Here is a 10,838-nt window from a genome sequence, read left to right as displayed (position 1 = left end):
GGTGATGGAAATACCAGCTGGGGAGCATTTTGCCGAAAGATAAATTTGTCCCTGTTTTTCTCTGCAAGACAGCAGGGAGGTGTGTGTTTGGAGCTAAATTAATTTGATTTACATCATGCCATGGTAACTTCTGTTCTCTCTCCCTGCTGTCAGATATCTTAGCTGGCTTCCCTGCCCACCCCCACTTCCTTCACCTCCCACACATTTCATAACACGAGGGGAAAGCACGGGTTGGCTTCGGGCAGAATTTAGAAATGGAATAACTTTAATTTGATTATTCTGCATCCAGCGCTATTCTCTCCTCCCCCTTTCCCTTCTTTCTTGAGGGAGAGAAGTTGTAAACCTGAGCATAAGTGTGACGTATTTTTATAATGTGCTTAATGGCATAAACTGCTTGACAATCATAACTTGTTCCTTGTAGCAAAACCTGTCAGCTTACCTATCCTCCTCCTGTGTTTCTTCAACAACACTAATACTAGAAAATGAAGTTATGGCCTAGGATCCCGTTAGGACTTAAGGCTACGGCTCACGGGCCCAGCCGCTCCGCGGCACGTGGGATCTTCCCGGACCGGGGCACGAACCCGCGTCCCCTGTATCGGCAGGCGGACTCTCAACCACTGCGCCACCAGGGAAGCCCTAGGACTTTTTTTTTTCGTGCTTTTTCTGGCTATGTAGCTTTCAGGCTCCGAGGGACGGGCTGGGGGGCGCCTCCTCCTGGACCCTTAAGGTGGGGCTGGGTCCAGAGTCTGGCGTAGCCGAGCCGCCTGCGTGTCGCCTGCGCCGCCGGGGCCCCTCCTGGCCCGTCGTCCCTCTCCCCTGCCAGCCGGGCGCTCTCGGCCGGGCTGGATAAGGTTACGCCGAGGCTTCCTTGGACGGAGGAAGGGAGGCGGGTCCGAGCCCGCGCCCCGACACGCGGGGGAGTTGCCACAGTTGGCAGCTCGGCCCGAGGGGCCACATCCGGGCTGCGGGTCGGCGCGTGCGGGCGGCGGAGCGCAGCCCCGGGCCCGGCCAGCCATGGCGTGGGAGAGGCTACCGGGGAGGGGCTGCGGTGCCCTGCATCGCTGTCTGCTCGGCGCTGCTCTGCTGCTCGGCCTGCGGCTCTGCGCGGAGCTGCGGCGCGCTGGGGCCCAGCCCCCGGCCCGCAGCGGCCTGCCGGGCCCGGCCCCCCGACCGCCCGAACCGCCCGCACCGGCCCAGCGCCGCGGCGCCAGCCGGAGGCAGGTGACGTACGTGCGCAGCGGGCGCCGAGCGCCGCCGGGGGGCGGCGAGAGCGGGACACAGGAGCCGGGCTGCTGCCCTCAGCACGGGCGTCCCCGCCGTAAGGTCAGTTGCAAAAGATGCAGTCTTGGGCTTTAGACCCGGATCCCTCTCCTGGTCCTCGCTACAGAGCCCTCATTCAATATTCAACCAGTATTTGCTGAGCGCCCACTGTGTGCCAGGTCCCCTGCTATTCGGGCATCCAGGAGGGAAGGACCAAGCCCTGCTCTCAAGGAGCTTACATTTTAGGGAGGGAGGGCGTGAGCGATGGACAAGGCAAGGAAAAGAAAGGAGTTGTGGTTTTGTTGATGTTTTGTGCGCTGAAGATAGAGGTGTGGGAGTCATCAGTGTACGAGTGGTCCTTTTAAAGCCATGAGACTGCAAGAGATCATCTGGGCAGTGAGGGTGGCTAACAAAGACAGAGATCTGAGTCTGAGCCCTTGGGCTCAGTTTTATTAAAATTAAATTTAAAAAAAAGAAATATTCATATGGCTGATTCACTTTGCTGTACAGTAGAAAGTAACACAACATTGTAAAACAACTATACTCCTCCCCCCCAAAAAAGGAAATATTTGCATCGAACCTTACACGTTGTAAGCATTCAATAATGGTAGCTTTAATTTTCATTGATCTGTCCCAAGTCTTTAGCCTCAGCCATTTGATAAATGTCATTTGTTATAACCTATTTGTATTCCTTTGGTTTACGCTGATTCTTTTACCCCCATCCTTCTTTCCTATGATTCATGCCCTTTCCACCCTTGAACATTCAGGTCAAGGATCGTGGCCTGGAAACCTTTACTCATCATTCCTACTTCCTTGCTGATCTTTGCCAGTTTGGTAGACAACAGAAGTGCATTCTGATTTGTGAGTTGCTTTGTACGTGTTTTGACCTAATAATCTATTTCAGATTGAATGTTTTGTCTGCACAGTTGTTTGTGATGGAAAGGATCACATTTCCCAAAGTGACCCTTAGTAAATGCTTACTCCCAAGACATGAATAAGTAAAAAAAAAAAAAGAATCTTATTATTTCAACCTATTACATATAACTCTAAGTGTCTTTGGTTAAAAATATATAAGAAAGAATTGAGTGAAAATAGCAGTTAAAAATTACTATTTTTAAAGTATTGTTTTAGTTTTTAGCCTCTTAAAGAAAAAAATTTCCCTGGATTTTCTTTTCCCTAGCTACTTAGTTATTTATTTTCTTATTTTCAAGGTATACATTCTAACGTTCCCAAATTCCTAGATAGTGGAAATCTTGAATTTATTTCATTTTCCATTATTTCACAGTTGAATTAAAATGTTCCTCAAACCTGGAAAGACCAGTTATCTAATCTGTTCTCCCACTTCTGGGAACAGAGTGCAATGTCCCTTATCTCTTGGGGAACAAGTCTTGTTCCTTTTTAGCTTCCCATCAAGACAAGGTGTAATATAAACTGAATGCACAGTTAAATAATTGATATAATTAAAGTTTGGAAGTTATGTGTTAAACTCCTTGGATCCTATTTTATTTAAATTTTGTTTGTTGAGGATAATGATAAATAATGTTATTTAGGTTCTTGGTTACTTTGCCGTAGGCACCTACCAGATTGGTGAAGGAGAAAAAGTTCCATTCTATTTTCTTTCTGGGTGGATGAGAACCTGCGTGAAATAATTGGGTTGCTGAGTGTTTCTTGTCAACATGCTTCCTTTGCAGGTGTTAGAGGCACAAAAATTTAGCAATTATATTGCCACTTTAATCATAGCTTATGCTTCTCTCAAAGAAAATAATCTATTATAAAAAAGAGAAGTGAAGTGTGGTCCTGGTATAATTCTTTTCCTCTTTTCTCATCCCCTTCTTTCACCAAGCTAAGAAAGAAAGAAATAGCTCTAAATAGTAAATCCTCTTTCACATCAGGGGTTCTAATCTTACAGCATTATGAATTGAGGGCAAATGAGACATGATGGATAAATACTGTCCTATGTGATTAGGACTCTCCTGAAACCCATATATTTTTGTATATTACAGAGGCTTTAAGCCTACAAATATTACTATAATTCTATTTCATTCCTTTCCTTCCTCTGTTTTCTGTCTGTGTTTCTTTATGGTTTTTCTTTCTTAAATAGACGTTTACTATGATTACATGGGTAAAGTTCTTCTGGGGGGTGTTAAGAGAGCCCTAATGATGGTCTTCATGATTTATGCTTTTTTCTACAATCTTGGGTAGATGTTTCTCTTACACATTGGCAATCCACCTAAAAGACAGCAGCAAAATATATGGTTCATATGCACAGGAGAAGTACTGTTGACAAAATAATTAATCAGTGGTCTACCTAAGAAAGAAATGGAAAATTTTATTTGAGCCAAACTGAGGATTATAACCCAGGAGATAGTCTCTCAGAGAGCTCTGAGAACTGTTCCAAAGAGGTAAAGGGAGAGGCCAGTATATAAGTGATTTTAGAGAAGGGCGAAGTGGAGTCAAGCACACAACTTGGTGGAGGGTTACTATTATTCGTAAGGAACAGATATCTTAGTTAATGGTTTTAGTGCTTTTCTAAGTATGAGAAGATGAAAGAAACTGTGTTCCTGACTTTTCTCTTGAAAATATCTGAAGGCCTATTCTGCCAGTTTTCTCAGAGCACAGTGCCTCATCCTCATTTTGCCCAGAACTCCTTTCTCAGGGTGTATTGTAGGTCAGTGACTGCAGTGGCTAATGACTTGATTCTTGTAGAACTAGATGGTGGGCAACATTCTTTATTTTACAATCCCCTCCCTTTTGGTCTTAATTTTGACTTAGGTTTGGGAGGCATTTCTTGATCAATTTGTCTCACAGCACTAGGAATGCGCATTCCCAGGCCAGTCAAGGATTTCACTGATAGCCTATTCAACATGCTATTACTAGACTAGGCCCTGTTAACAATAGTCAAAAGCCTCTGGACCACCTGTCTTACTAGTCTGTTATAGTCTAGGAAATGCTTGCCTGTTGTTGCTTTTTCTAAAGTTACACTATTACAGTCTTTGATCTTACAGGACTATATATTTGGTCATTTGTTTCAAGTTGCCTAATCATCATTAATTTTATTGGAGGCTCCATCACACATTTGGCAGTACAAGAAACAATCATCTTGTAAATAAGGCAGATTACAAGTAATATAGCTAGTAACATTAATAAGGTCCTAAGTAAGTATTTAAGCTAAGAATTTCCATTAGTTGAGGCCCAATATCTCCCCAGGTCATCTGACCCATTATGTTCTGTACCAGTTGCTATCCTTTAGGGAAATGATATATTAACATTGTACATAAAGTTCACCAAAAAGTCAGCATGTATAAGGTGAGTGGTGGGTCATTGTGACCTTTTACAGGATTGAGAAAGGAAGTTTAAACTTCTAAGGAATTATTACATGGCTGGCTCCAGAAGAAGAAAAATTGATCTTTATGATTAAGCGGGTATTTCTGCCATTGGGGTGGTCTGGTTAATGCATAATGCAGATGTACAGTGCACGCTGGAAGGAAAGGAGGAGGTCCAAACAGGCAGAGAAAAGAATCTTATGTTTAAAATTTTCTCGTATTGCCTTAAAATATGAATTTTGTTTCATCAGTACTCATACAGGAGCCAAGCTTCCTGAAGAAATTTTCTTTTCTCTTATTGGATTTTTTTTTTTTGTTTTGTGGTACGTGGGCCTCTCACTGTTGTGGGCTCTCCCGTTGCGGAGCACAGGCTCCGGACGCGCAGGCCCAGCGGCCATGGCTCACAGGCCCAGCCGCTCTGCGGCATGTGGGATCTTCCCGGACCGGGGCACGAACCTGTGTCCCCTGCATTGGCAGGCAGACTCTCAACCACTGCGCCACCAGGGAAGCCCTATAGGATGTATTTTGATTGACATTTAATATATTGGGTAGAAAAGTGACTTCTGAGTCACCGGCCTACAGAACCCAGCAATGTGCTGGCTTGGTTTGTTAGTTACAGATCCTTTGGAACAATGTGTCAGAGGAAAAAAAGTGCTGTTTCCTCTTCTCCTGAAAAACCATATGGCAAAAGTTAGTCTTTCTTCATCACTTCTTGTTATCCTCTTAGTTTTCTAATTCCATGATTGTCATCAAGAAGAAGGAGGAAAAATGGCATAGTATGCCCCTTGATATATCCAACTGCCTTAAACATTATTATTCTTTACAAAATACTTGAAGGTGGGTTTGAATTGCTTGTAAAATATGGCCCAGCAGTAGTTTCCAGCTGCTTAGGTTCTGCTGTATCCTTACACTTCTGTCCTTCAAGAACAACATTCATTAATCCTCTCACATTGTCCTCAGGAGGCAAAGCATTTTCGTTTTAAACAGTCGTTGAGGGTAATTGAATGTGCTCCAGCAATATGTGGGTGTGAAAGAGCAGTTGCTTAGTTTCGCAAAGAAAAGCAGGTTCTGATGAAAACTTTGACGCGCCAGTAGGTGGAGAATAGGCTTCTGCACTCCTTCCACACCCGCAGTTCCTCAGAGAGCATTCTGTGGGCAAAGAAACTGTTAACGGAGGCCCCACTGTTTTCAACAGTTGGTGGTGGAGATACTAGGTTTTTTTGTGTGCAATTTGTCCAGTTCATTTTCTCCAAGGAACAGAAAGCCTATTTGTTTTCTCTAATTGGATTTCATTTTTGGTCTGTGAAGAGAATCAGAGCTGTGTAGTTAAGCTGGAGACTGTTAAGAGTGGTAGACATTTGATTTTTTTCCGTCTGTGTTATGACACCTTTGGAGTCCTTATAAGGAGTTTGGCTCTTTATCCTGTGATTCATAGAAAGTAACAGGTGCCTGCTTCATTTACCATGAGACGCTAGCATTGATAAGCTTCTCTAAAAGCAGCCCTTGAGTCCTCTTAGATACCTCACATCAATCCCATTAATGACCTGTAGAGTTTTCTGCTAAAACAGGGTGGGAAAATTTGCTGTCCAAGAAGCATTTTTATCCTGCTCGAATGATTGAAACAAAATTGAGTTTTAGCCTTCTAGTCTAGGACCATATGTAATTTAAACTAATAGCAAGGTGGCTTGTTAGTTTATGGCTCAAGGAGGTAAATTGGACCCGTGAAGAATTTTGTTTGAGCCACACGGTGTTTTTAAGTATCTAAACATAAATATCTTCAGATACAACATATAGTGTCCAGTGGAGTCCAGTTCAGCACGGTCTCCCTTTATATTATCTGTCTGATCGGTGAAGGCATTTGAAGTTTCAACCTCTGAGCCAGATGTCAACATCTGCAATTGTCCAGATGAATGGATAAAGAAGATGTGGAACATATATTCAATGGAATATTACTCAGCCATAAAAAGAAATGAAAGTGAGTTATTTGCAGTGAGGTGGATGGACCTAGAGACTGTCATACAGAGTGAAGTAAGTCAGAAAGAGAAAAACAAATACCGTATGCTAACACATATATATGGAATCTAAAAAAAAAAAAAGTCCTGAAGAACCTAGGGGCAGGACAGGAATAAAGACGCAGACTTAGAGAATGGACATGAGGACACAGGGAGGGGGGAAGGGTAAGCCAGGATGAAGTGAGAGAGTGGCATGGACATGTATACACTACCAGATGTAACATAGGTAACTAGTGGGAAGCAGCCGCATAGCACAGGGAGATCAGCTCAGTGCTTTGTGACCACCTAGAGGGGTGGGATAGGGAGGATGGGAGGGAGGGAGATGCAAGAGGGGGGAGATATGGGGATATATGTATATGTATAGCTGATTCACCTTGTTATGAAGCAGAAACTAACACACCACTGTAAAGCAATTATATTCCAATAAAGATGTAAAAAAATAAATTAAAACTATTATTTTTAAAAAATTTGCAATTGTTTTTCTAAAAAGTGACAAGTGAGGTTAATGCTGCTAAGCTCAATGGTAGCATGGCACGTAAATACTAGGTACACAGAAGCTGAAGTTCCTTTTAAGTCATTCCTAGTCAAGAGAGTTGAGTTACCTAAGGCTAGAGTTGGCTATTGGGGAGAGTACGATTATAGGGGAGTGTACTTAGTTAATACAGTATTCTTTTGGTTATAAACAGGAAAGATGGACTCTGGCCTAGCTTAAGCAAAAAAGCAAAAAAATAAATAAATAAATGTATTGAAACTTGGGAATTTACCACTGAATTGGAGGAAGAGTTAAATGATCATGCTATTGAGGAGAGAAAGAATAGGTTACTCTAGAATTCCCAGCTTTCCTTGGGCTTCTCCCTCCAGGGCCACCACAATAAGACTCACCTCCCTCAACTCCTGGGCTCGGTCTCTTAGATACTCACCTTGGGTCAGCCAGCATTAACCACAGGTCACAAACATAGCCCAGCAGCCCCTGTCGCTGTGCAGGGAGCCATTTTTAGAGAAAGGAGAAACTTTCTGAGCACCTAGAAATAGAGTGTAGGTCATTAAAAAAAAAATAATCTCGGAGCTTAGCCTCTGTGCCTCTGTGTGTGTGTATTTCTTTATTGGTTAACTGTTTCTCTATTTAAAACTGTTAAAGATAACCTTACTTCCAAGTTCAGCAGTAAGTTGGTACGTTGTGCATACTTCTAATTTTTTATTCAGTTTGGTATATATACACAAGATCTATACTTACACAATATATATTTTTTGGCCGTGCCACGCGGCATGTGGGATCTTAGTTCCCCAACCAGGGATCAAACCCGCGCTCCCTGCATTGTAAGCAGAGTCTTAACCACTGGACCACCAGGGAAGTCCCTTCTTTTCAAGTAAAATGTTATTTGTGAGGACTTCTGTGGAGAAGATAAATGTAATCAGTGTTCAGCCCGTGATCCCCATTAGGGGTCTCAAACCAAAGTTAGAGTTTTATGTTCTTTGATTTTTTTGTCTGTCAGTTCAGAAAGTTACTTTGCAAAAAAGATCTGAAAAACTCTTCAGAGCATCTGAATATTTATAGCCCTTTTTGCAACTGGTTGGTTTGGGATTCTTTAACATATGATTACTTCTGTATCAGGACTGTCTAGGTTGCAAGTGACAGAACCCAACTAAAACTAGTAAAAACAGGGATTCATCGGAAGGGTACTAGGGTAGAACTGAAGAAAGAGCTGCAGAAACCAGGACGCTCTCGGAACTTGATTATGGACTAAAATGAGTATTGAATACATTAGTTATCCATATTACCCATTACCGAAGGTGTAATGGGTATTTATCATACTTTTTTGGCCACACATTTGAATTCCCTTCTGTGTTTGAGGAATTCTCCACCTTCCTAAGAAAAAGGTAAAAAATTTCCTTGGCCCTAAAGGGCATTCTTGTGACCTAGGCTTCACCATTCATATACACCTTCGTGAGAGTTTGGATTGTACTTCAGGGATTTGAAGAAGCAAGCTTCAGCACAAGGATCACAGGGCTCCAGGTTCTAGCAGAGGCATCCAGTGCCTAGGGTGGTGAAATGAGCCGTGGTGTCTGTGCCCAGTGGTGGGGTAGTGTGGTCCACACTGGTGTCCGTGGTGGTGTTCCTCCTGCCCTTGAGATTCTGTAAGCTAATAAATCTTTAATTAATTCCTTTTCTACTTAACTAGCCAGAGTGGTTTCTGTTGTTTACAACCAAGAACCTTGGCAGATCAGTAAATTAGAGTTGGCAGTTTGGAAGGTTACAGCTGTAGCTTTCCCTCTTCAATTTTGCTTGCTCTATTTAATTCAGATTTTGGAACATGATGATTGGGGTCCAACTGAACTATGGGCTAAGGGACCTTTCCCTGATGAGATAATAACATTTAGCACCAGATACTAAATCATACAAATCTACTGACATCACTAGAAACACCAAGCCCTTTTTCACGGCACCATTTGTTTAGGGTATCGGGCAGGGGAGGCCAGTTTATGCTGTGATCACGAACAATCCTCAAATCTCAGGGCTCTTACCAACAAAGGTTTGTTTCTTGCTTATGTTGCGTATCCATTGCTGGTTGGCAGGAGTGGGGTGCTGCTCTATGCTGTCTTCATCCTCTCTCTGGACCCCAGTCTGGAACATTGCCTGTCACCTCGGCAGAGCAGTGAGTGCTCTAGAGAGTCTTGCGTGGCATTGTTAAATGCCCTGTCCAGAAGCCAGATATAACACTCCTGCTCACAATCCAATGCCCAGAGCTGTTTGCTGGGCCTTACCCAGTGCAGGAGGCCAGAGGACTTCCATGTGCTCAGAAGTCAGAGACAGGAACTGTTTGGTGAACAGCAGTTACGGTCACCACACTATGGTAACCCTTCAATCATCTGTATCTAAATGGACATCGTCTAGGTCATGTTTCATGCCTGCCATTTCCAATGCCTTGCTGAATCCGCACATTTGGCAGTATTGAATAAAGCATGCGAGGCTCTTTTCAGGGGACGTAGATCTAAAATGAAGCGGACATCTGAATTTAGCAGAACAGTGAAATAAAACAAGACGCGATTTACATCTTATAAACAGTGCTGTGGCACGTCCTGGAGTTTGTTAAGTACAGTGATTCTCGACGTGTTTATGTTAGATTCTTTGTGCAGAGCAATGATGGGATGATGGTCTGCAGTTCTGCTGAGAAAAATGGCAAGTTATTTGAATAAATAAAGCCATGAGTGTAAATGAACCGAAGGCCTCCGGTGAGATGAATCAAACTCCATGTTTAAATGCATCTTCATGGCGATCGCTTACTCATTTTTAGTTAGAGCAAGCTGAAAGACTTCCAAGCTTGTTTTCAGAATCTGGCCACAAATCAGAGGCAGTATTCATGTTGTATAGTGTTTGCTATTGCGCACAATGACAACAGTATTTTTAGTTTACTTTCCATCTACTTTGAGTGTAGCACAACAAATCAATTAAAAATCCTAATTAGCAAAACACATGCCCATTGAGTGGAGAAGGATTCAGTCACATGTGGAAAGAGGCCTCTTCTTTCAGCAATTTTTGGGGTAGAATATAGAGAAGCCAGGTAACACGTGAGATCCTAGGAGACTTATTTACTTGTATTTGCACATGTCATGAAAACACTTCATTATGATGCATCCTCACCTCTAAGATGGGCTCGTAATTTTACACTTGAGGTCAGAAGTTTAAATTCTGCTCCCCTACATATTGGATGTGGACAAGTGGCATACCCTGTCTGAACTTTAGTTTCCTCCTCTGTAAAAATGTAGTAGTAGTTAACTCATGAAGGTTAAAGGAGAGTGAGTAGGTGAAAACACCTTGCCTGTGGAAATAGTCCTGTAAATGAAGATTGTCTCTGTTCAGCCTCATATTGCTGGCTGTGACAGTAGCCCCTGAATCTCAAAAAGATACAGGCACGTGTGTCTGTGTGGTGTAAAGCACAATATTCATTGGAATTTTTAATACTTCTTTTATAATTCTTGAAATTTAAAACATATATAATATTGCTGAGCCATCAGAGGTGCTGGAATTTTTTTAATCTTAAATAAAAGCTAAAGTAAATATTAAATTTTTGTTAGCATTTTTATTATAAACTTATTCCTCATGTAACTCATTTATTTATTTATTTATTTTGCGGTACGCGGGCCTCTCACTGTTGTGGCCTCTCCCACTGCAGAGCACAGGCTCCGGACGCGCAGGCGCAGCGGCCACGGCTCACGGGCCCAGCCGCTCCGCAGCATGTGGGAT

The 10,838-nt window shown here is 42.8% G+C and overlaps 1 protein-coding gene across 1 annotated transcript in view; it reads left to right on the top strand.

Moving 5' to 3' along the window:
* The first annotated feature begins 765 nt into the window (after positions 1 to 765).
* The window catches only part of METTL24 (methyltransferase like 24), a 107,046-nt gene continuing 96,973 nt past the window's right edge, over positions 766 to 10,838 (top strand). Inside the window, exon 1 of the mRNA XM_059083634.2 lies at positions 766 to 1,323. Coding sequence (XP_058939617.1) covers positions 1,015 to 1,323 — 309 coding nt within the window. The 5' untranslated portion in view covers positions 766 to 1,014. The remainder of the gene's footprint in view (positions 1,324 to 10,838) is intronic.

The sequence above is a fragment of the Kogia breviceps genome, chromosome 13, assembly GCF_026419965.1.
Source record: "Kogia breviceps isolate mKogBre1 chromosome 13, mKogBre1 haplotype 1, whole genome shotgun sequence".
NCBI lineage: Eukaryota > Metazoa > Chordata > Mammalia > Artiodactyla > Physeteridae > Kogia > Kogia breviceps.
Note: the sequence above shows the minus strand (reverse complement) of the source record. Positions and strands in the feature narration are given on the sequence as shown.